At 53.3% G+C, this 24802-nt stretch overlaps 2 protein-coding genes across 2 annotated transcripts in view; one reads left to right on the forward strand and one right to left on the reverse strand.

Moving 5' to 3' along the window:
- CDH23 (cadherin related 23) overlaps positions 1–24802 on the reverse strand; it is a 124327-nt gene that overhangs the window by 15843 nt on the left and 83682 nt on the right. Inside the window, exons 14-38 of the mRNA XM_072339472.1 lie at positions 23752–23816; positions 23398–23635; positions 23197–23302; positions 22956–23083; positions 21878–21950; positions 21581–21697; positions 20463–20575; positions 19461–19568; positions 18408–18597; positions 17574–17719; positions 17142–17361; positions 16840–16992; positions 16237–16350; positions 15626–15774; positions 14405–14465; positions 14182–14330; positions 13267–13402; positions 12781–13169; positions 12591–12692; positions 11200–11349; positions 10811–10939; positions 10606–10734; positions 9773–10000; positions 642–863; positions 440–559 (exon numbers count right to left, since the gene is read on the reverse strand). Of these exons, the coding sequence (XP_072195573.1) occupies positions 440–559; positions 642–863; positions 9773–10000; positions 10606–10734; positions 10811–10939; positions 11200–11349; positions 12591–12692; positions 12781–13169; positions 13267–13402; positions 14182–14330; positions 14405–14465; positions 15626–15774; positions 16237–16350; positions 16840–16992; positions 17142–17361; positions 17574–17719; positions 18408–18597; positions 19461–19568; positions 20463–20575; positions 21581–21697; positions 21878–21950; positions 22956–23083; positions 23197–23302; positions 23398–23635; positions 23752–23816 (3735 nt within the window). The remainder of the gene's footprint in view (positions 1–439; positions 560–641; positions 864–9772; positions 10001–10605; positions 10735–10810; positions 10940–11199; positions 11350–12590; positions 12693–12780; positions 13170–13266; positions 13403–14181; positions 14331–14404; positions 14466–15625; positions 15775–16236; positions 16351–16839; positions 16993–17141; positions 17362–17573; positions 17720–18407; positions 18598–19460; positions 19569–20462; positions 20576–21580; positions 21698–21877; positions 21951–22955; positions 23084–23196; positions 23303–23397; positions 23636–23751; positions 23817–24802) is intronic.
- On the forward strand, positions 2111–9779 carry VSIR (V-set immunoregulatory receptor). Its single transcript, XM_072339473.1, has 7 exons — positions 2111–2243; positions 5119–5574; positions 6231–6278; positions 6517–6624; positions 6997–7024; positions 7652–7839; positions 7948–9779. The coding sequence occupies exons 1-7, from the start codon at positions 2177–2179 to the stop codon at positions 7983–7985; spliced, it is 933 nt and encodes a 310-aa protein (XP_072195574.1). The 5' UTR covers positions 2111–2176; the 3' UTR covers positions 7986–9779.

Genomic DNA, 24802 nt, shown 5'->3' on the forward strand with positions numbered 1-24802 from the left:
GCCCCACGATGAAACAGCAACTGGGCCAACTGGGAACATTGTCTGGTGAGCAGTAGGAAGGAGATGTGAAACCACTCGTGAGAAGATGTACTGCTACAATGGAATGGAAAGTACCGCAATCATAGCAGGGTGGCAGAGTCTTTGGCTACAGCAAATGGGAACAAGACCAAATGCAGCAGACACAGAAATGAAGGAAAAGAGCTGCTTACCTGTGGAAGACCTCAGGTAGGCAGGGATCTCCAGCAAGAGATACCCTTTACCTCCACTGCCAGCCCTTAAATGAGGTCTGGGAAGCAAAGGGATCCCTCCAGCTGTGCATTGCTGGATTGGCCCTGCCTTCCCACCAGGTACTCAATCACCATTTCAGATCATGACTCAGCATTTCTGCTATGGAGGGGAACTCCTAGACCCCAAAGACACCATAGTGTCACAATCCTACCGTGGTGGTTGATGTCAGCCGGCGCGAGGCAATGGGGCACTGGTCGGTGGCAGTGACCACCAAGGTGTACCGCCCGTGGCTGATCTCGTAGTCCAGCTCCTTCAGGGTGCGGATCTGTCCCTGCAAGGCAAGGGGACAGCAGCTGGGAGTGAGGGACACAGGAGGAGGATATGGCTGAGCTGGGGACAGCATCCTGACTGACCGTGGTGCTGTCAATGTGGAAAGTGCCCAAGATGTTGCCTTCGGTGATAGCATATGTGACTGTGCCGTTGGGTCCTTCGTCCCGGTCCAAGGCCTGCACGGTGACAAGTGTGGCATTGAGAGTGGCAGGGCCTTCATCCAATGTCACCTCATACAGCTGCTGCTGGAACACTGGAGCATTGTCATTCTCATCCAGGATGGTGACGAATACCACGGTGGTGGCCTGTGGGACGTGGGGACAGCATGTTAAGGCCAGTGGTGAGCAAAGCTTAACCTGCCTGGGTCAATGAGCAATGCATGGTCAGCCCTGCTGAGAGCTGCAAGCAGGATGCATGAAGCATTGCCTAAACCAAAGTGATGCAGGGCTGCAGAAACACCTCCAGCACAAGGCAGCATCCAGTAGTGGCTACAAGTTAGGTACAGAGTTAAAGCATGCATATATTAAATCACAGCCTTGTTTCAAAAACAACACATCTCAGTGGCATCTCAGTTTCTCCTGCTTTTTCCCATTGCTGCTAACTCCAAGCCTGTGGCAGAGAAAAAGCCAGAGGCTGAACCCCGTCGTGCCTTCCTGCTCATGGAATAGGTCTTTTCAGGCCCTCACTGGGACATTGGGGACAACTTGGTCGTGATTACTGAGGTAGAAAATACCCAGAACTGCTGTTGCTGTGGATTAGAGGAAGAACTAAAACAAGCACCTCAGACTGTCTTCTGGTCATGTCACCCATGGATACACAGCTCAGGGTAGGGAGGTGACAAGAGCATGCCACCACACCTAATGGCTCAGCTGCTGAAGGGATCCCTCCAGCAGTGTCTTGGGATGGATGAGAAATTTTTTTGGAGGGGAATGAGGAGCAAATGAGATGTTTCCTTAAGAGGCTGGGCAGCAGGATGGTTCTGGCCTGCCCTCCCAATGCCAGCTCCTCCACTTGTCCCATTGGGGTGGTGCATGGGACACTGATTCTAGGACAGAGGTTTGCACAGAAGACCCACCATACTGCAGCCAGGCTGGGTGCAACTCCCTCTGAGGTCACAACTGCCACAAAAACCCCTCCAAACGTTGTGCCTATATCTCTCCCCAATGATAAGTTCCTCCCTACCAGACAAGGGTTACATTTCTGATGATATCTTCGTGGAAGCATTTACTGTAAAACCACAATTGCATCACCAAGATGCTTGAAGCAGCATGGTGCTCAGGATGTACACAGGTGACGCCCTGCAGAAGATGTGTTATGGAGTACGGCATCTCCTTCAGTTGCCCTTTATTCCCCCCATCCTGCTCATCCCTTCTGCAGCACCAGCCTGGCCAAGCGGTTGGCTACCCGCCCAGCCCTCTCACGGGGGAGAAACTAATTCCAAGCGAGGTGTGCGTTCTGCTGAAGCGAATCGGGCAGGACTGGGCACCGCTCCGTGCCCCATCTGGCCTCCTGGGGGTGCTCGCACTTCTCCTCTCCCCGGCTCGAACGAAATTTCCTGCGTGTGCGGCTCGGGCGGGCGCGGCGGGGCTGCGCTGCGCTGCGCCGGTGCTGCGCGGCGATGGAGGACCCCCGAAGAGTGCCGCTGGGGCTGCTTCTGGGGCTGCTCTCCTTTCTCGTCTCCTGCGGTAAGCCTCGCTCCTTCTCCTCTTCTCCAGCACCGCGGGCTGCTCTAACGGGGCGAGGGACTGGGGGTTCTTAACTTCCTCGGGATTTTGGGGCGGAAGGGATGAGCGTTGCCTCCAGACGCAGAGTTTCAAGCGATGGGGAAACGGGGCCACGGGGGAGCGGCTGTTGTAAACCTTTGCTCGCCCGCTGTTTGTTTTTCCTCCTTCTTCCTTCTCTGTGATGGGACGCGTGCAGCACGAAGGCAGATCTCCGCCGGCACCCCGAGCTGAGCCGGGCCGGCACGTCGGCTGTGGGCAGTGCACGGAGGCGGTGTGCTGGAGCTGCCCTCTGCGCGGATGCTCCTCTCTACTGTAATCGCCGTGCAGCATTTGTGCATGCATGCAAGGGATATGCCAAGTGGCTCCGCACTGGGCTTGCCTTTTCCCTCTATCTCAGGACAACACACATTTCTGCTGGTGTATCCCCAGAAATAAATGGTGCCCAGCTACAAGGCTGGCTGCTGCCTCCAGTCTTGTGTGCCTGCAGAGATGTGCTTAAAAACAAGGGAGTAGGCACTCCTGTTTTTTGCACCTGGGCCGTGGCTTTCCTGCTGCCTGGGGTGTGCAATGGGCAATACTGAGAGGGCACATCTGGGGCTGGGGAAGGAGCTCCAGCAGGGCTGTGCACGCAGAGGTTTGTGTGCTCTTGATGCTTCTTATTGCCCTGCAATAAATACAACCTTGGATGCTCAGTGTTAGCCCAGTGCCAAAAGAATGGAGCTTCATGCAACAGCATGCCTGCCAAAACTTCCATAGCCCATCTAATGCTGTCTGGGCTGGATGGAGAAGTGGAACTCTTGGAGATATCCAGCTCCTACATAGCTTTAGGACGGCAGTAACATAGATGATGCCTTGGATCAGCCTCTCTTGTCCAGGGGGAGGCAGGATCCCAATTTCCAAAATGATACCCCAAGCAGAAACCTGGCACTGTGGCCCCATCCCTGGGCTGGGGCTGAGCTGTGACTCGCAGCAGCTGGGGGCAGGCAAGGAAGCTGGTGGTTTGCCACGTGCCACCACTGCAGTTTTGCTTTGAGTTTTTCTGGGAAAGAAAACAAAAGGGCAAAGCCACACAGGTTTGCATTGGCAGCAGGTCAAAGCATCTCCCTGGTGCTGTCCCTGGGATGGATACTGCATATCTGGGGCTGCTCCCCAGCTCCTGTGGACAGGAGCCATTTGGCTCTATGAGAGATAAGGGCCAATAACACAGTTCTTCTGCCTGCATCCCCCTTCTTTCTTTCCTTATTCCTCCCTGCTGCAGACTTGTGCCAAGGTAAATGCAGCCCTGCGCTCAGCCAGCTGAGAGCTCCAAAGCACAATGACAGCATGGTGACAACAGCCTCGTGGCATGGCTGCATGAGGCTGCTTGGTACAAATGCTCTCACTGAACATTTTGCCACGGGGAAGCACTGAGTTTCCATCCCAGTTGCTCCCAGCATCCCTGGACCACTTTTACTGGGCATGGACCTCCAAAGCAACCCGGTGCACAGATAACTCCCTTTGCTACCCAGGGCAAAACACAACCAGGGCGCAAGCTCCCAAACCAAGCCAGTGGGGATGAGTGGGATGGCCTCGCATTTTTTTGGGAAAACAAAGGCTGTGGCAGACACTTCCTCCAATAGAGCCCCAGCTTCCCTTCTCCAGGCTCCTGGGGCTGTGCTGTGAATGGGGCACTTCCTGTAGTGCAGGTAGCACGGGCCTCCTTGGAGGTGCCTTTGTGCCAGTGGCAGGGTGTGGGACTTGCCATGGGGCAGAGCATCTAGAGTGGGGTAGGAGCAGCACATGGAGCATTTTCACTTTTGCTCTCTTGGTGTAGTGGAGGCAGAGGCCCTGCATGTTGGAAGGTGCTCAGTTGGGGTGGAGGTGATGGGAGCTCTGTCCCAGCTGGAGGGTGACCTGTGGGACACTCAGCACACCCATGACTTCTCACCGCCTGCTTGATATAGCAAGTGAAAAACCTCAAAGTGAAACGGCGCGGGGTGATGGAACAACAGGATGTTACCGAGATGCGAGAGCACACTGTCCTAATGCCCTCTTCTCTAAACATCCCTGAGAACCTCAAAAATAAACCCAAAAAACAACAACAAAACCCCCAACATAACCAAGGCACAACTCTCCAGCCTCTTATAAGCCCCTGGCCGAGCAGGGGAGGGATTTCTCTGTGAGCAGTTTTGGTTTCAGGCAGCTCCTTGCAGCCAGTTCCCCTTCTGCTCTGCAGCACTGAAAAACAAGCAGGGTGGGACCCTCTCCCCGCCTCGTCTCAGGGGCCTGGCCTCCTCCTATGTCTTTTCTCTCTTTTCTTTTTGTTTTCTTCTCCTTTTTTTTTTTTTCTTTCTTTTTTTTTTTTTTTTCTTTTTCCCCTATTAACCAGCTGATGACACAAGCTATGGGGAAAGAGGAGCAGCAGAGAGCAGCGCAACCAGCCCAAGATACTCGTATTTCCTCATTTGCCAGCCATACCTCCTCCCCTGCTTCCTCTCCAGCTCTCTTTGCACCCTTTGCAGGGCTCCAATGCCCCTTAGCCCAAGACCCTCACCTGCTATCCCACACTGTGCTCCCCACCTGAGCTGTGCCCTGCAGCCTTCAGGCCACCTGCTGCTGTTAGAGGATGCTCAGTGCTTACTTTCAGGGTACAAATATGTTCACAGCTACAGAAGGGCAGGGTCTGTTTCTCATCTTCCCCCCTTTAGGATGTTCAGCACCTTCCCAAGCCTCAAGTCTTGTATCATAGGAGCGAAGGACTCCAGGCCATCTCCATGCCATAGGGGATGCCCACACTGGGGTCCCAGTGGGAGATGCCCCTTGCATCCTTATGGTGACCCTGTTCTCTTGCCAGCAGGAGGGACAGCAGCATTCCTGGTAACAGCCCCATATACGCTCTGCATCTGTCCTGAGGGCCAGAATGTCACCCTGAGCTGCCGAGTGAGCGGACCACCTGCCAACCACCACGACCTGATCTTCAAAACCTGGTACTTCAGCAACAACGGTGACCAGAGCTGCTCCGAGAAGCGGCACATTCGCAACCTGACTGAGAAGGAGCTGCGCCATGATCCCGGCCGGCACCACAGCACTGCTGCCAACAGCACCGCAAGGTCCCCCCATGGATCACCGGGTAGTCACCATGGTGTGGAGTTTGTCCCTGACCATCATGGGGCTTTCCATATTGTGGTGATGAACCTGACACTGCAGGACAGTGGGAATTACTGCTGCTACGCCATGGAGACACGGCGGGAGCATGGGAAGGCCCATACCCTGCACGTAGCTCACGGCTCTGTAGAGCTGCAGATCCAGAGGGGTAAGCAGGGATGGAGAGGCACGGGAAGCCCCAGGCAGGCTGCACTGGGGTATGGGAGCAGGAGAGCAGCTCCCATAAAAAAAAGGGTTGAAGGTAAAAGGGTTGAAGGAGGAACGGGAAGCATAGGAGTAACCCAATTGGAAAAAAAGAAAAAAGAAGAACAAAATAGACATATCAATGGGGGCTGGAAAATGTAATTAGAAGAGTGTTACATAGTTTCAGTGATCTTCTTTGACCTCTTGCTGGAGAAAAGGAAAACAAATCCTAGTAAAAGAGAGGCTGCGGGGCCAGGCAAAGGAACCTCCGGTGCTGTTCTGGCTCTGGTCTGGCTTTCGGGAAGGGCTGGCTCCTGGCATGGGGATGGATCCCATGATGTCACTGCTCTGAAGGAGTGGTGATGCAGTGGCACAGGCTGCCCAGGGAGGTGGGGAAGTCACTGTCCCTGGAGGTGTTGCACAGATGTGGAGATGTGGCACTGAGGGACGCTGGCAGTGGGCAGGTGGGGGTGGGCTGGGTGAGCTGAGAAAGCTTTTCCAACCTGAATGACTCTGTGATTCCATTTATCTGATTTTCTCAAGCTCACTGGGCAAAGGGAAGCTGGTAGGTGCTATCTGAACCAGCACCTGAGGTCTCACGTACTTTGGTCTTCTCTACAGGCAGAGGAGCGCTTCAGAACTGCACTTTTCACACTGCCACCAGCAAAGGTAAATGAAGAAAGAGAACACCTCTCCCCTATGCAGTGCATGCTCTCCCAGCTTACATGCTGCCTCGGGGCTGGGTGCTCACTCCAGGCACGCAGCAGCCCAGGTACACCCACCTCACAGCCCACAGAGCTGGTGCAGCCACACTGTCACTCTGTCTGCCCCTTTTGTTGGTTGATAAATCCATTTTGCTAAAAGTGGTTTGAGATCCATCCCTTACTCTGGTGCTCTGCTATTGCAGATATCACGGCTGCTGCGCTGGCAACGGGCGCCTGCATCGTGGGTATCCTCTGCCTGCCCCTCATCTTGCTCCTGATTTACAAGCAGCGGCAAGCGGTCAGCCACAGACGTACGTACCCCTGGGTGTTCCCCATCCAGGGACCAAAGGGATCCATTCTGAGACATCACAGGCCATGTAGTTTTGCTCTCTAAGCCATTGGGCAGTGTTGGGGCTCCAATGGAAGCCCTTGGAGAAGTGGTTTTTGCAGCATCAGTGGGAGTGATGCCAGCTTGAGGGCAGGAACCATGCTTTCAACATCCATCCCCAGCCATGATGAAATGAGCATGGGCAACCCACAGTATTGCAAAACGCACACCCAGCAGGAAAGGCAAAGCCCCAGAACTGGATGCTGGGGGTGAGGGGTTGCTGGAATGCTTGGGCATGGGGCTGCCACAGGATGGGTGCTGGCAGGTGATGCTGATGCTGTTTTGCCTTTGGCAGGTGCTCACGAGCTGGTCCGAATGGAGAGGTAAGCATGTGCTTCCCTATACCCCCAGCACCCCAAAATCACCCTGTCCTGCTCAGCCTCCCATTGGGGTGCAGCTGAGGTCAAACTTGCTCTGTCACTTCCTGTGCCCTGAGCCACCAACGTGAAATAGGACCCTGAAATACAAATGCAGATCACCTGTGGCAGGATGCTGTCAATGCAATGTAACCTCAGCTCCTTCCCAGATTTACAGAAAGGGCATCTTTCAGAGCAGGGAAGAGATGAGAATGAAACTTTTCAGCAAAAATAGGCTCTGAGTGGCTCCATCATCCTACACAGCCAGGTGCTTCCATGCTCACTAGGAACAATAGCCCCCTAGCCAGAACCTCAGAGCTGGCTGTCAGCCTTAAGGCAGGGCTGGGGAGATTTTAGCCATGCAATGCTCACACAGGGAGCGATCAGCTGCACCCTGCCAGGCCTTGCAGGAGGGCAATAAAATGAGTGTCTGTATCCTCTGGCCCCTCTCCACACAGCTGCGCCTCTGTGCTCCACGCACTCCCCGCACAGAGCATCCTCAGTTCAAAGAAATGCATGTTGTCATCACACAAAGCAATGTGCAGGAAGGCTTTGCAATAAGAAGCAACCCTCACTCTCTCTCCTCTCCCACAGCAGTGCCCAGGGCATCGAGAACCCCGTCTTTGAGGCGCACCCCGTGGGCAGCGCTGAGCAGCGGCCCCGGCCACAGCTCTCCTACTTGGGTGGGCGGCAGCTCTCTGAGTCCGGCCGGCACCTCCTGTCTGAGCCCAGCACCCCACTGTCCCCACCAGGCCCTGGGGAGTGCTTCTTCCCCACTCTAGGTGAGTATCCTCACATCAGTTCTGTTTGTGGATGCTGTGGGAACGCACGGAATGCTGCCCTGCTGAACGCTCGGTGCACTAACACCTGCTGCCTGCCTCCTTTTCCAGACCCTGTTCCTGATTCACCAAATTCCTTGAAAGCCTGAAGAGCCCCATGGCCAACGCAACAGAAGAGGGCACTGTGCTGTGGTTGTGCTGGAGGGGACGTGGCCAGGGCAAGCAGCAACTCCCACCCAGCCACCCCCAGCAGGAAAATTAAAAATAAATTGAATAAAGACCTCCACACCTTCCACTCCCCACTGCCCGGACAGCAGCCACTGGATTTCCCTCACATTACAAAGAGGAACGCAGAGAGGACAATGGAAAGAGCCTGATCTCAGTCATCATTACACACCGGGCAATAGAGAAGGGGAGGATGCCAATAAAATCAAACAGCAAAGTGCCTTAAAAAACTCAAATCAAGCCCAGGAGCCTTGCCTGTTTCTCCTGTCCCAGTGACCTCTCTTGCTTGGGCTTGGGGTTTTACTGCCTATTTCCTTGGCCAAGAGGATGAAGAGGGATGACTATGCGCAGCCTGCGTGAGGATGTGTGCTATTGACATTTCATTGACTGTGGATCTCACCTTGTGCCTAAATCCCAGAGGATGGAAGGAAGAGCAACTCTGGGCCCCAGGAGCCGCATCTCCGGCTCCTTCTGCCAGCCTCTCCGAGCACTTAACTTATTGTCAGGGTCTCTACCTGTGTAGCGCTCACCCGTCCTGCTCACTTGGACGGCACATCCTTTCCAGGAGCATATGGTAAAGTACTTGAAGCACTGTGAGACAAAACAGTGGCATCGGCCAACTTTACACGAAGGGTTTCTTTGCAAAACAGGAAGGGGAGAGGCTCACTCCTGCCGCAGCCCTCCTGCCCCACTGCCTGCTGGCACGGCCTGCAGCCAGAAGGCTGTGAGTCTGTACTCAGCTTCAGAACAGTAGGATTCATCTTTCTGTTTGTGTCAATGTCAGTGCTGATTAAAAGCTAGGAAGTCAGATAAGATTGTCTGCAGGGTGCTGGTGGATTTTCTGGCTCTGCATGCAGCTGTGTTGGTATCACCTTCACTGCAAAACTGAGCAGTCCCAGGGCACTGAAACAGCCGGAGCCATGCAAGCAAAACCTGTCTATGCACAGCATCCCTGGTGCAAAAGGCTGCCCAGCCTCAGTGGCATGAAGCCATCAAAGAAAGGCTGTGCCTTTATGGGGAGGAAGGTTTAACCCACAGTATGGCTTAAGAAAAAGACACAAAGAGGTGTGCGAGCCACTGGGTGGGTAAAAGTGTGAAGATCTGCAGTGTGAGTGCTGCTGCTTGCAGCAAGTTTCCTCCAAATGTAGAGCAGGGCTTTGCAGCCGGCATGCTGCCAGAAGATGCGTGAGATGGGGAGAGATAAGGGTGAGGTGGAGGCGAGGCGAGGCGAGATGGCAGCAAGGTCGTGCTGTGCTAGGAGCAGCGTGCACTTGCTCATGCATCTCGCTGGGTTCAGCATCCTGAGACTCCTTCTTTGTTTTGGTGTGAGCCTGGGCAGGACAACTCCTGACTGCCCATGGGGACGCTTGGAGTTTTCAGCTGATACAGACAAGAAAGAGCTCAGAACTTCTGCTTGAACCACTTCAGAGCAGAGGTGGGGGTATGAAACACAGTGCATGAGACACAACTGAGGGTATGTCCTGAAAGCAGCAGTGAGGCAGCACCTCCCAAAACACCCCAGAGCAAACTGAAAGGTTCCAAGGCACTGCATGTGCCAAGGATGGACTCCAAACCACAACTTGAAGCAATACGCTAACGCATGGCCAGACCATCAAAGCATCAACGCCGAGCTTCGCATCTACACCTCCTGCATCCATCCCCAAGCAGCACCCCGGCACTCAGCCCTGAAACCCGCACCCCGACAGCTCACCGACAGCGAGGGGTTGCCCTCATCCTCCACAGTGACCAGCAGGCGGTAGGAGCTCTGCCGCTCGCGGTCCGGCGGGGAGGGCCGTGTGGCGATCTCGCCGGTGACGCGGTCCATGCGGAAGGTGAGGTCCTCGTTCCCATGGGTGATGTAGTAGGACAGGACGCTGTTGAGGCCGGCATCCCGATCGGTGGCACGCACCTGGACGACTGCCGTGCCCCCACCGACGTTCTGCAGGGGTACACATATAGAGACATGATTTAACAGAGAAGATGGCATTCATAATATTGGTAACATCATTCTAATATAGAGCGGGATTTCCCAGGCAGTACACTGCTCCAGGCTCCAAACTCCAGCCTGGCACCCAGCAAAGGAGGGGCTGTCCCCCTTGGCCAGCATGTTGGGATGAAGCCCTTGGGTTTCATGCTGCAGACAGACACGCATTTGGCACTATCTGGGCTCTTAAAGTGTAAAACCTGAAGGTGGAGGTTGTGTAATGCACTCAGAGCTCAGCTAATTATTTCTAGATGGTCCCATTACAGGGGAAATCAAAAGAGAAATTCTGTACTTCAACCAGCTCCAACCATGCATTACAGAGATAAGGAAATCCTAACAGGGCAATAATGTTAATACAAAACTATTCATCATGAGCAGCACTCCCACGCATCCGAGTGTCACTGACTATCGCTTATATTTCATTTTTCACCCTCAAATGGAGAACCCGTGGCCCAGGAATTAAACCTGCAGGAAACAAGTGGTCTTTTTTTTCATGCCTGATTGTGTTTTATTGCTTAATTATCCAGCTCCCTCAGAGCCGCCTCGCCTTGGGTGCTCACCTCACTCACGCTCACATTGTAGCCCCAGGGGCTATCGATGACAGGCGGGTTGTCGTTGACATCAAGGACGGTGACCCTCAGGGTGTGCTCTTTCCTCCGGGGGGGCACGCCACCATCCGAAGCTTGGATCTGTGGTGGTAGGCAATTTTTCTCCATGCCATTTCTAATCCCAAAGGGCAGGGAAGCATAGCAGGGCTCAGCTCACCCGCAGGGTGTAGTGATCCAGCAGCTCCCGGTCCAGCGGCCGAGCCACGAGCACCTCTCCATAGGTGTCATTAGTGGTGCGGATCTCAAATGCCTGCCCCACATTCCCTGCTGTCAGTGAGAACGTCACCTGGAAGCAGCCATTGGAGAGAGGAAAATCATCAGCAGGTGATGTGACAGGGAGAGCCCCTACAAGAATAAACCCAGCAGCACCGTGGGATGTCTCAGAGCACCTAAGAAGGCTCAGCATGGTGCATATCAGGGGTATTCAGCCACCCCAAAGCAAACCCCATCGCCTCAACCACAGCCCTCCTGCAGTGCTTGGCCTGAAGGGGACACAGGGCAGGGGAAGAGGCCGGTGTGGTGCTGGGGGAGGATGCATCGTCCCACCTGCCCATTGCTGCCTGCATCAGGGTCACGGGCCAGGACCACAGCCACCCGCCTGCCAACCGTGCTGTCCTCTGGCACGCTGACGGCCGAGTCAGAGGTGATGTCAAACTGTGGGCTGTTGTCATTCTCATCCAGGACGGTGATGGTCACCTGTAGACATAGCAGAGGTGAGACCCCCAGTAAGACCCCCAGAAAGCCCTCAGTCCTTGCACCTCCATCTCTCGAAAGTGCCAGCAACACAAGTGGGGTCTTGTTCCACAGGGGAATGTACACAGATACTGCAGGCTAAAGGTGTGGGTTCACCCTTGGCAGCAGAGCAGGGGAAACCCAGAGAGATCATGCTCTCGAGCTTGCTGGAGTTTGCATCCCGGAGGTGACAAGGGAGAGGGCTATCTTGGCCACCATTAATTGGAGGAAATGCTCTCATCGCCTTTTGCATTTGAAGATCTGCACGAGTAGGAGAGGAAGAGCCGTTCTATTCCCGGGGCTCTATTTATGGCTTCCCTCAGCCACAGGTGTGGTGGGGCTGAATGGAGCTGCTGTGGTTGTTGGTGAATCAGATTCAGGGAGTGAGGAGCAGGGAGAGCCTGGTGGGTGAGTCCTACAGCTGCCCCTCTGCAGGAGATGCCACCTGCAGCTTGGTGCTTGGGACAGGTCCTGCCACCGAAAGTGATGGTGGTGTGGCACACGTGCTTACCTTCTGTGGGAGGGGTAGCAGAGAAAACAACAAAAAAAACCAAGTTAGTGAGGTATGGAGCATCCCAGCCCACCAAAGCAGGATCCCCCCACACCACCTCTTTCTTCCAGCATTACACCTTCAGAGGCAGCAGGTGCCCCAAGATATGGGGTCTTGGAACGCAGAGCATGCCTCCAGCTCTGAAACTCCCATAGGGCTCAGTTGGCCCAAACCAGCACACTTTTGTTGCTGCCCACAGAGCCACCCCTGCCCATGGGCCACCCTCTGTTGCAGGGAGATGCAAATCATCCCACTCAGCTGCCCCTAAAACCACCAAATATAACGTTGCCCTTCAGCACTGCAAAGTATTTCAAGCCCCCCCAAGCAAGATTTACCTACCTCAGGACTGGAGTATTTTGGTAAGTGACCTGTAAAGTCTACAGGGTTGTGTTTTAATTTTTGTTTTTGTTTGTTTGTTTTTGTTTTTTTGTTTTATGTATTATGAAAAGTCTGACCCAGTGACACACAGAAGCTAAAACTCAGCTGTCTGTGCTTATGCAAATGCAGGATTTCCCCCATATCTAAGCCTGGTTTTTGGGCTGGAAATGGGTCTGCCAGACACAGCAGACCTTGCAGAAAAAGGACCAACATGATTGCAGCATTATGAAAAACCTATGTGATAACTTGGCCAAGGGAGGGGAGAGGAGCCACTCACCACTGTGGAGTCGACCTTCGGCCCTCCATCATCAGCCACCACCGTCAAGGTGTAGAAATCCCCCTTCTCCCGATCCACCTGGCCTTTCACCGTGATCACCCCCTGCCAATAGCCAAGAGTCGTGTCCCCCCAGCAGCCTCAAGGAGCATGGGGACAGCCCAGCCCAAAGGACAGCACCGCGGCTGCTTACGGTGATGCCGTTGATCTTGAAGAGGGAGAGTGCCTGGGCGTTGGTGTTGGGATCAAACTTGTAGGTGATCTGGTTGAGGTTGTCGATGGAGCGAGCCTGGACACGGAGCACCTCAGAGCCCAGTGGGATGTTCTCCATGATGACAGCTTCATAGCTGCTGTTGGAGAATTGCACGGCCTCATCCAGCTCATTCAGCAGGCTGACATACACGCTGCAGAAGCCCTGGTTGTTGGGGGGTGCCTGGTCTGTAGCTGAGACATTCATCAGGTAGCTCGTCTTGGTCTCGTAGTCCAGGTAGTCGATGGTGGTGATGAGACCTGTGCTCTCATCAATCTCAAACTTCCCTTCAGCGCCCGACAGGATTTGGTAGTTGACCAAGCCGCCATTCCCTGGGGGAGAGCAGAACCATGGCACCCAGCATCCCAGTGAGGCAGGACCACTGACACCAAGCCCAGCCTGCAGGGGTGCAGTCCAGCCAGGCCCTACCTGTGTCCCTGTCCGTGGCCCGCACCACGGCCACTGAGGTGCCAATGCCAGCTGTCTCACGCAGCCCCAGACGGTTGTACTGCCGCTGGGTGAACACCGGCACCTCGTCGTTCACATCCTCCACATACACGATCACCTGCAGGCCCCAAGAACGTATAAGTGAGAGAACTCAGCTGATGGGAGGGTGGTGGGCAGGTAGGGGTGGGCTGGGTGACCCGTGAAGGCTTTACCAATCTGAATGATTTTAAATATATTTCCTGGTGTTTATCTGCTGCACAGGAGCAGTGTTATGAGGGATCTATCCTTTCCTGGCCAGAGGTAGGCACAGCTCAGTGTCAACCCCTCTTTGGGGTCCTCAGCCCCACACCTCACTTCTGGAGACCCTGCAGCATGGGGAGCACTGATGGCTCCGTGGGAAATTCTATGCAAATCTCACAGCCAGCAAGTCAGGCTGTATTTTCTCACCTTCCCCCAGGGACAGCCTTTCTCCTCCTGCTTTCCTATGGGGGTTGTGGGCACATAACACTCAGCTGGAGCCCCCCAACAGCTCGGTGGTTCTAAAAATAAAGGCAGTGTGACTGGAAGGATGGGGTGGCGGATCAGGGTTCATGAGAACCCCTCCTGAAGGAAGGAAGTTGCCGTATCATTGCTGAAGATGATTACATTAGTCCTCTCTTAATTAAATAGATGCTTGACCATGTGGTTTCCAGCACGCAGCCTGAGCGCACCCAGATGTCACAGGAAAAAAAGAAAACACAAAAACCCAAACCCTCCTCTTCTCCACCCACAGAGACTTTCCGTCAGCGTTTCCAGGTCTCTTGGGCTTCCTGCATGCCTGCCTCTGCTCAGCGAGGGTTGGAAATTACTGCTGTCTGATACAGCATCCCTACAAGCTGCCTCATGCTGGGCACGTACCCTCACGGAGCTCCTCATAGGGCCATGCTCTGTGTTGTAGGCTTCCACCTCCAGGACGTGAGAGGAGTTCTGCTCACGATCCAGGGGCCGTACACCACGCATCACCAGCCCACTGCTGGGGTTGATCCGAAAGTTGTTGTGCTCGTTCCCTGGGAGAGAGGAAGGCATAGTGGTCATGCAGGTGGTGCCGGCCTCTGGAGTGCCCGCATGTACCTGGGCTTACCCTTAACGATCCTGTACCACACTCTCCCATTCACCCCCTCATCTGCATCCGTGGCTTTCACCTTTGTGAGGAAAGAAAAGCAGAGGTAAAACTTACAGATCCTCCCACCCTGCCCAGCTGTCAGCTGCAAGGCAAAGGGGGGTGACCCTGCCCTCATCAAATCTGCATCACAGGCTGAGTGCCCAAATCAGGGGTTTGCTTCTTCCAGTGCACTGGGTGGCCAGCTGAGCAGAGCAGCCATCGGCTACTATGCACTGTGCCAGTGACACGGAACTCCTAAGGAAACCTAGCACAACGGTCCCCTCTTGTGTCCTCATGCAACAGTGCAGCTCTCTGCCCAAGGATACGCTTCCCCAGAGGGATCAGAGCCACCCCCAGGTGAGTGAAAAAATCGCTGAAGAAATTACCCTAATGACCCTCAGGTCACCAAGTCAAACTGTGTGTGCTTAGCAAATGCCAGAAGAAGGGTTGCTTTGGTCACCCTGCTTCAGCAAGGGCCTCCTGGGCAGCCGGGGCTATCAGGGTACCCGGGGCAATGGGTATCACCACGGCCTCTAATGCACGAGCCTAGGGTGCAGCTCTCAGCTTCTGGGCCCCACAGCTCTCATGTCATTTGCTGTCCGTGGTTTCATCCTGCATCACGCAGCCAGTGAATAACGCTTGCCTCCTCTGACGCAGCATCTTGCTTTCCACCCTGCTCATCTCTACCTCACAGTTTCCGATCAGCAATGAAAATCATTTAGCTAGTGCCTTTGGAACCCTTTTTTTTTTTTCCTGTACATTCGACCTGTCTGTTGCCAACCCAAACCTTCCTACCCCGAGATGGGGGCTGCATGAGCAGACCCACAGCTCTCTCAGAACCAACTCAGAGAGCGGTGAGTGCACTGGCACTGCTGCTCAGAGCCGTGGGTGCCCCATCCTTGGAAGTGCCCAGGATCACAGATGGGGCCCTGATCTTGTGGGTGGCAACCATCCCGTGGCAGAAGCTGGGGCTGGATGGGTTTTGAGATCCCTTCCAATCCAATCCTGGAAATCCCTGCCCTCAGTTCCTTCTGGGAGACAGCCTGCCAAGGGGCCTCACAAGCACAGGGGCTTCTCTCATCCCATGAATAAGTGAATTCCTTATTTTAGTCCCATGAGGCTCCCTGTCCTTGCTGTCTTCTCTCTAACACTCTCACCACACGTTCACAGGGAACAGACTTGTGATGAGGAGCCACATGCCTGCACGATGCTACTGGCGGCTGGGATGTCCTCAGGTACACTAGCTTCGTAGCTGCTCTGAAGGAAGATGGGACGGTTATCATTGACATCCAGGACAGTGACATAGACAGTGGCAGTTCCAGTGCGGCGGTTCCCAGTGGGGCCGTTGTCTGTGGGAGAGAAAGAAGTGCTGGTCACCCCTGGCTCTTCACACAGGGTACAGCTGGAGGTGGGGGGTAAACACAGGGCAGCATCCCTTCTGCATCAACATAGCACCTGTAGTGCTGTGATCCCAAGATTTCTGAGCAGGTCACTTTTTTTCCTGCTCGGGAGGTACATCCAAGCCTTCTGCAGGCAGGCACATCATTTTAAAGCTCTAGGGATGATGGACAAGATGTATTTGGTGCCTGCTCCTCTGCCTATGCCAGATGGCTTAGGATGAATTGGCAGCCACTGAGCTGAAGCCCAGCAGTATGGGAGCAACACTGCAGTGCTGGGACAGATTGGGAAGGGAAAGCCCTTGTCCTTGACCAGACAAGGGGTGAAGCGGTTGTCCACAAAAGCAGCTGAGGGATGCTCAAATCAAACACAGGCAGCCCAAAGCTTTCATGGAAAAGGGGAGCAGCTCTCACCGATGGCTTCCAGGATCAGTGCATATGATGCCACTGTCTCCCTGTCCAGGCTCACAACTGTCCTGACCACCCCATCTCTGAAGCCGACGCTGAATTTGCCGTCCTGGTTCCCACCTGCAGCAAAGAACAGGGACTGGAACGTCAATGTCACCGGTGCAGTTCCAAGAGTGAAAATCAACAGAGACCAGATGCTGCCCCTGGGCATGTGGTTCTATGCGATCCCCTGAAATAGACTATGCAGATGCTGCACCTCGTGGATTTAATGGCAGAGGGGTATTTAGGACCAAGGGTTCCCAAATCCCAGCCAGTGGGAGCCAAGAGGGGAGCCAGAGCGGGGCCGTGCAGCAGAGGGCGATACTGCTCAAGTTTTGGGATAGGCAGCACCGATGTGCAGGCGAGACTCAAATATATCTCTCTCATCACGTTGGTGTGGTGTCCCAAAAGCTGTACCTTTCCCAGAAGGTGTACCTGATCCCTATGCTGATGGCCAGAGCGGAAAGCATCCTTGGAAAAGACACACAGATCTCCCTGCAAGGCAGTCTGGAAAAACATCATCACGGTGGAAAGCTCCCTAGCTGAGTGAGATGGGGTCAGCAGCTGTACCTGTGATGAAGTAGCTGAGCTCAGCATTCAGTCCCACGTCAGCATCTGTACAGTTGAGCCGGACCACTTTGAAGTCCCGGGCCACATCCTCAGGCAATGACACGTTGTAGACGGCTGGGAAGAAGGTGGGGCTCTCATCATTCACATCCAGCACTGCAAGAGGGAATGGAACTGAGTGCCCCCAGGGCTGCCCTCCTGCTGCTGCCCAAAATTCCCCTGGCTGTTCTGAGCACCCTGTAGCATCCCTTGCCACCTATGGAAATCTAGACATTTGGAGACTGGAGGGCACCCGCTGTGCCCACCTTTAACAGTGAGAGTGCTGGTGGAGCTCTTGGAGGGTGTGCCAGCATCACTGGCAACCACACGCAGGTAGTACTCAGCAATCCTCTCCCGGTCCAGCACAGTGGTAGAGACGACGAGCCCGCTGGTGCTGTTGATGAGGAAGTCCATACGGGGCATCCCCACCTGCATGCGATACGTCACCCACCCGTTGGGGCCTTCATCCAGGTCGATGGCCAGCACCTGGTGGGGAGAGGAAGGAGGGAAGGGTGAGCACTGTGACCCCAGTCATCTCCTGAGTGACAAAAACCCCAAGTTCTGTTCCCAGAAACCTCAGGTTGAAACAACAGAGCTTCTAGTTATTCTTTATGCTGTGTGAAGACAACACAGGTTCCCACGGGCATCTCCATTCATTGTGCAAATGATGTTTTCCAGCACTGGTGGGATAAGCTCACCTGGAAGACAGAGGTACCGGCAGGAAGACCCTCAGATATCTCAGCGACAAAGGGCAAGTTTTGGAAAGTGGGATCATTGTCATTCAGATCCAGCAGGTTGACGAAGACTGTGGCACTGCTGGTGGCTCGCAGGGGTGGCCGCCCGCCTGCAGGGACAGGATGGGTCCAAGGTTAATGCTTACGGCCCCCTGGGAGAATGCATAGTCCCCAAGCAAAGAAAACTCTCCCTGGAAGTATGCAGGGTCTATCTGTGCGTGTGGCTGAAGACAGCAGCAGCATACATCTGTCCTTATCCCTTTCCTTATGGCAGCTTGGACGGGACATTACGATGCAAACATGGGAAGGGGCAGAATTAAGGCTAAATGTGCTTCCAGGAAGCCAGCGGGACAGTGAGGAAATTATCCTTATTAATCTTTTTTCTTTTCCTGAAAAAGACTCTGTAAGATATTGTTCTCAGAAAATTAAAAACAAACAAAAAAACACCAAAAGACATAATCACTTGACCAGTTCTTTCTCCCTCACCTGCTCAGCTGACTTCCCTAGCTACTGATGGAGACCTACAGCCATGGGATCTTGCCAGCCCTACCAGCTCCACAGCCTCAGCTCCAAAAGCATCCCTAGACTCCACAACAGACCTAAGAAGCTTAATCATTTTCTCATTGCATATACTGAGCAGCAGTACTGCTGTCTTCCTCCAGCCTCCAAAACAGGAAGCTCGTGCCCAGTAAGGTGATGGGCCCGCAGCATGCCTCAAGCTCAAGTGCCAGGTCTCAAAGACCAGCTGGCTCCACTCCCCGCATTAAACACTGATGTCCTCCCATGACACCAGCTTACAGTCAGTGACCGACACCACGATCCTCCGCATCAGCTCGGCCTCCTGTGGGTTGGGGTTCTCACGGTCCAGCTGGACGCCAGAGGTGCGGATCTTGCCAGTGGTGCTGTTGAGGCTGTAGAACTTGTTGGGGGGCCGGATGCTGTACACCACTGTGCCGTTCTCCCCCAGGTCTGGGTCTACAGCCACCACCTGAAATGGCAACAAATGGAGCCGAGAGAGGGGAGTTAAAACAGAGTATCCCAGGTGGAGATTCACTGCTGTCTAGTACAGTGGCTGAGCCTTCACTGGTGGGGTTCTCCTTCCCTGGACACTTGATGCTCCCTGTGATGTTTTTAATTACATGGGGCATTTACACATATGCAAAGCCCAGAACAACTTCATTACACTTGTGTCTTCCCTGGCTCCTTCTGTTCCAGCTGAATTTCCATCCTATGGGTCACATAGCAATTATCTTCCTAGCAACTAATCTGGATGGTGAGGACTTCTCAGCTTCTACAGAAGCTACCTGCCACCCTTTGAAGAAGTGTGGAAGAATCACGGTGGGACCCACAGGTCCTCTAAAGTAGGGCTGGGGGCTGTGGGTCACCATTGCAAACCTTGCTACCTTCTGCTCCCCAGCTAGACCTTTCTTCCTGTCTGCACCAGCCTTCTCTTGCAGCCTTCCCTGTTAAACAGTTTTGTGGATTCTCCTCACTTTCCCCTCATTTATTTTCTGTTTCATGCCCGTCATTTTTCTCCCAGTGTGATGGAGTGCAAGCCTCTTGCTCTCCTTCTCTTTTATTTCACCAGCGGGATTTGAAAGGCTGTAAATCAATGTCTTTCAGAGAGGTCCTTGAAGGAGGTCGCAAGTGAGGCTAAGAAAAGGAGAACTTGGCCAAAACCCACACAATTGCAAAAACAATGAAGGAACCCAGTGGAGAGGAGGAGCACACGGGATGGGCAGCAAGGAGGAACCTTTTGAACCAACTTCTGCAAGGCTTACTGCAAGCATAGGAGAGGAAGTCTTGGCAGGTGGGAGGAGGCTGCCTGGAGCTGCCTCTCTGCACACGTACCGTGGTGACATCTGAATTCGGGGGGGTCATTTCCACCAGGTTGATGTAGTAGGGTGCATCCTTCCAGGTGGGGTAGTTGTCATTGATGTCCAGCAGTGTGATGTTTACCTGCAAGAGAAAACAGGCTCAGCTGCTGGCAAGTCTGTATTTGGGCCAGGGTGGATTTTTTTTGTCCTAATTGCAATCTGTGTTGCAGAAACCCCCTTTCTTATTTTTTATTTCTTTGCCTTTCAGTGAAGCTACTGACAGAACATCATCTCATCTGTAGCCCCAAATGGGAGCCCAGCACTCCGCAAGCTGTGCGACCTCTAGTTACAGCCTTCCTGGGTCCCACACCATCCAATGGACCTCAGTACCAGTGACAGTTATCTGGGGAACTCTTTGGCACTACCACAGTACTTAGCTGTTGCATGGGACATCTCTTCCACAGCCCAACAGAGCACCCCAGGAGAGAGAGGACCCAAAGGCAATTAAACCTTCCAACCAACAGTAGGCCACCGGAGATGGATCCTTGGCTTCTGGCCTCATATTTCCTAAGACTTCCATGAAAAGGTTTAAATGATGGCATGCCAGTGAGGGGCGAGGCAAAGCCATTGCCAGGAGGATACAATTTACCTGCACCTCCGCTAGAACCTTCCAAGGAGCCCAAGAATCAAAAAGCAGTTGGAAACCCTTGATGCAGGCAGTGTGTGAATAGCAGTCATCAGGAACAGCTAAGTGCTCCTGCAAGCTCTCCGACCAAGCGTTTTCTTGAGAAGCACTAACAAAGGGAGCCATGCTGTGGGAGGAATGGGTACCTGCTGCTGTGCCCGCGCCAAGGGATGGACACACAAAGCACAGGAAGGTCAAGTGGCTCTGTGACAAATGGCTTGCTAGGAAAGGGAGCCTGATTTCCAGGTCCACCCACTCTGAAGAGTCATTCTGCAGTGGGAGGCAGCCCGGGGTGATGGGCAGACACCACTTTGTGTTCCACATGCCCTCCAAACACAGGGTCATGCTTACCATGGCAATGCCTGTCTTCTGATGGTGACCCACACCCCCATCCACTGCTCTAACAATGAGGATGTATTCAGATTTGGCCTCCCGGTCCAGCAAGGATGTTGTTGTGATTTCTCCTGCAGACAGAAAGGATGAGAGAGATGAGGGAGGTGGTGACTTACCACCTTACCATCAGCTTGGGGTACTGGTGAAAACAGAGTTGCTTTAAAATGGAGACTGATCCAGCTTCACATAGATGGCTGGGGTTTCTTGGAAGGGGAAACTGTAAGAAATAACCATGCTCTCCCACCCTTCTGGAGGCCATATGCTGCTTTGGTCCCCTGAACCTCCCAAACTGCCTGTTCCTCACTCAGTGCCTGAGCTGTAAGGTGTGACTTGCTATATATATGGAGGAGCTGGCGTGCCATGGGAAGAGCTCATCCATGCAAGAACTGGAGGGGAAAAACTAATCTAAGCAAGGAAAATTTGTAAGGCTAAAGGTCTTCTTAAAATATATCTGACTCCAAACTCTCACAGCACCAACTAATCCCTGTACTGAAAAAATTAATCACAGGAAAAGTGGTTTAAGCGTGCAGATGTCGTAATGATGGATGTCTTCTGCCCACAGACTTGCACCCAGAACAACACATCCTCACAAGACAGGTACAGAGAGTTTGGATGTCTCACAGATAGCACTGGCTTAGGTTACACTATCATCCCTTTCCCCCCTTCCAAACACCCATGTGCCTCTTTTCTTGTAGGTGCCATATGGATAAGAGGAGGTCCAAACTGCAGCATTTGCAGCTTTGTCAGCATTCCTGCCCTTAATGAACCAAAAAGATGTCAGCGAGGAAGGGCAGACAGCATCTCCTGAGCTAAAATAAGCCCTTGCAGCCAAACTGCCAGCCTTTCCTCAAGCATCACTTCCTCTGGGACCTTCTGCTGGGGCCTCTCCCAAAAGCTTCACAGTGACCAACCTCGGTGACTGAAATTTGGTGACCCTCTCACATCGTGCTCCCCCTAAGCAGGCTGCTTGAGAAGGAGGAGGGAAGAGTGAAAGGGGAAATGCAATAGGGAATAAAACTGGGGGAAAATGGGAGTAGATTGAATGGAAAAGAGTGAGTGTGTGGATGGAGGCTCACCTGAGCGAGCGTTGATCCGAAAATGAGAGGAGCCCTCCAGGGAGTAGATGATCGACTCCTGCCCGTACTCCCTGGACCGGTCCAGGTCTGTGGCATTGAGGAACAGCACGGTAGCACCTTGAGGGGGCAGAAATGAGGGTTGGAGGAGGTACCTGCTCCACTGCTCATTGGCTCAAGGACTTGGCTCCTTGCCTCCCCAATAAACATTTGTGTACCCCAGGGTAGCTGTGGGATCCCCAGGGTGACTGTGGGACCCCCAGGGCCCTTCTGAAAGGCTGGAGAAGGTGTGCTTCATACCTGCCATGATGTCCTCCATGACGGCTATCACGTAGGAAGGCTTGCTGAAGGTGGGAGGGTTATCATTCTCATCCTACAGAAAAAAGAATGGCAAGAGGCTGGCTGGGAGAAAGGCACTGTGAGTGAAAAGGTACAGTGCAGATATGGGCGCTTGTATCACATGGCCAGCTCAAGGCAGCGAGTGTAAGGAAGGTGGGATTAGGGTTAAGGTGTAGAGGAGGTCTGAACATCAAATCCAACAGCCCAGAAAGGGAAGGGTGGAGCCACCAGGGCATTAAAACACTCTTGTGGATTTTGTCACTTTCCTGGGGCTGTTCCAGAGATGTTTTCTTCATGGAGGCTGCTGATGGGCCAGTAGGCTCAGCTGCTCCTGCTGCCACCAAACCAGATATTTGAGGCAATTTCACGTGCCAGTGACGCCCATTGCACCGTAATTGAATTGCCATCCTCTGCTCCCATTTCTGGAAGCAGGTGGTCTGTAATCAGCCAGAGCATCACTCGGCTCTCCCTGTGCCTTCTCCGAGGGCAATGTGGAAACTGCATCCATCCTCACAGAGCATGAGGGAACCGTCACAGGGCAAAGCCAGTGGTGGGGGAGAAGTGCCCAACAAGACCCCATGTGCTCTATCAGCTTTACAGATTCCTGCAGACCCCTACCCTTTGCACGCTTCCTGTTGCCGGCTCATTGCCCCAGTGAGGATGGCAGCGGCAGTGAACGCAGCAGCAGCTTATTAGCAGTGATATTTCCCCGGATCTCAGTGCTGCACGCTATTAGTTCTGACTCGTCGGCTCCCTCTACAAAGTGTATTGTCCCCTAATGGGAGATCTACAAGGCGAGTTTGACTTCTTTATTAAAAACCAACAAGCAAAGGAGGAAAAAAAATTGCCTCCCTCCCCACTAGCTCTTGTTCTGCTTTTTCATGTCTCTTTCTTCCTGAAGTGCCGCTGTCAAACACTTCCTTCTCATTTTCTTCCTATCGTAAAAGGCAGGTGTGTTCACACTGCCTAATGGGGGCTGAGGGGATGCCCTAGCTCCAACTGTCCCCTGTCCCCAGCATCGCGTTTGCGTTGTACTTACAAACACCTCGATGGTGACAGGGACGGTGCTGTTGAGCGGTGGGTTACCAGCGTCCTTGGCCATCACGGTCAGGTAGATGACCCCATTGTCCACCTGCTCATAGTCGAGGGGATGGTTCACGCTTATCACTGGAAGGATGCAAGGTGGGGGGCTCAGCACAAAATGGGACAGGTGGGGGACATCCTACTGTCCCCACTCAACCTACTGTCCTCTTGTAGTCTCTTTCAACTGCAGTGCTTACCTCCGTACCCTTCTGACACCGTGATGTCAAAGTACTCGCGGAAGGCAGATGCCTGCACGATGCTGTAGGTGATCTGGTTGTTTGGGGGGGAGTCCTCATCAGATGCCTACAGAGACAGAAGAGAAAGGTGAACACAGGTGCTGCATTGGCCATGCAAGGAGTGGTGCCGAATGGGAACCTTGCCCCGGCCTGGTAGCTCACCCGGAGACGGACCACCTGGGTGACAGAGGGCTCGTTCTCCCGCAGTGCCCCCAGGTATGCCTCCTTTTGGAAGGTGGGCACGTTGTCATTGACATCCAGGACATTGATTCTGATGCGCCCTGCTGTCTCCTCACCACCACCATCTCGTGCAATGACGGTCAGAGTGTAGCGCTGCATGGTCTCAAAATCCAGTCGGGCCATCAGCAAGATCACACCCGTGTCCTTGTCCAGTGAGAAACTGGGGAGGGACAGGAAAGGGGTGAAAACCTCAGTGACCACGTGCTGGAGATGGTGAGATTTTAGTCCCCAAATTTTGGAGAAGCACCTTTACCCCAGTGGCTCAACCACCCTTACCGATCGGGGTCATCGCTGAAGAAATAAGTGACTTCCCCATAGCTGCCCACATCATTGTCAGTTGCCTGAAAAAAAAAATAAAATCAAAAGTTAGTTAACAAATGAAGCTACTTATGGGAATTGCACGCACCAGTGAACCCATCACAACTCACAGAGAGCTTAATTTACATTCACACCTCGGGAAGGTTCATACCTTCCCAGGTGACGTGGCTTTAGGACAGGCTGGTGGCTGCTCAGCCCAGCCCCTGCGTCCTCCATGAGCACCCACAGAAGGCACTGCCTCCAGCAGCCATCTAGAGCAGACAGGTGAGCCTCAGCCTCTTCTTCCTCCCTTTTTATATACTTCTTCCTGCTTACATTGCTCATTGCTGTCGAATACCCAATAAATCTGGACTTGGACTGTTAGAGATTGCCCCATTTGGGGGGGAATTTCTGACTGGCCACCCACTGCAGATAGCATCCCTCTAGCAACACTGCTCAGTGCCATTCCCCAAAATGTTATGCCTGCTGCCTTTTGCCACCATGCTGAGCTGACGTGGGAAGAGTGCACGAAATACAGCAATTCAAGGCAGATGAGTTTTTAAAGAGAACAGAGACGAAGAGAGCTGTCTGCTGTGAGCAGCTCCACTTCCACAGAGGAAAGCCCAGCAGAGAAATCCTAATCAGAAGGCCACAAAATAGGCACAGGACAAGAAGGATGACCTGGGAAGCCAAATCCTGCAAGGCTTTGCCACTGGAAGGCTTTGCCTCCAGGCGAGGTATGCAAGGCACAGTTTGTCAGCTGCAGAAGAGTGAGGCGAGATTTATGTATGTTTTAAAGTCTTTTCTCTAATGAATATATAAAATATGCATGAATGGAGGCAAGAAAAAATGACCAGAAAACATTGTATTTAGATGAAGGAAGTAGAATAAGAGTACAAAACTCTATCTTTTTTTTTTTTCTTTTCTTTTTTCTTTTTTTTTCCCCAGTATATTTTCTAAATTGAGTCCTGTCTGGACTACTTAGACTCCAACCAGACTCTGAGAAGCAGGGTCAGAGACACATTTTATG

The sequence above is a fragment of the Excalfactoria chinensis genome, chromosome 6, assembly GCF_039878825.1.
Source record: "Excalfactoria chinensis isolate bCotChi1 chromosome 6, bCotChi1.hap2, whole genome shotgun sequence".
Taxonomy (NCBI): domain Eukaryota; kingdom Metazoa; phylum Chordata; class Aves; order Galliformes; family Phasianidae; genus Excalfactoria; species Excalfactoria chinensis.

Coding starts and splice junctions, on each gene's coding strand:
- VSIR (XM_072339473.1), top strand. CDS start 2,177: ATGGAGGACCCCCGAAGAGTGCCGCTGGGGCTGCTTCTGGGGCTGCTC. Junction 2,244..5,118: donor CTCCTTTCTCGTCTCCTGCG/GTAAGCCTCGCT, acceptor TCTTGCCAGCAG/GAGGGACAGCAGCATTCCTG. Junction 6,625..6,996: donor GCAAGCGGTCAGCCACAGAC/GTACGTACCCCT, acceptor TGCCTTTGGCAG/GTGCTCACGAGCTGGTCCGA.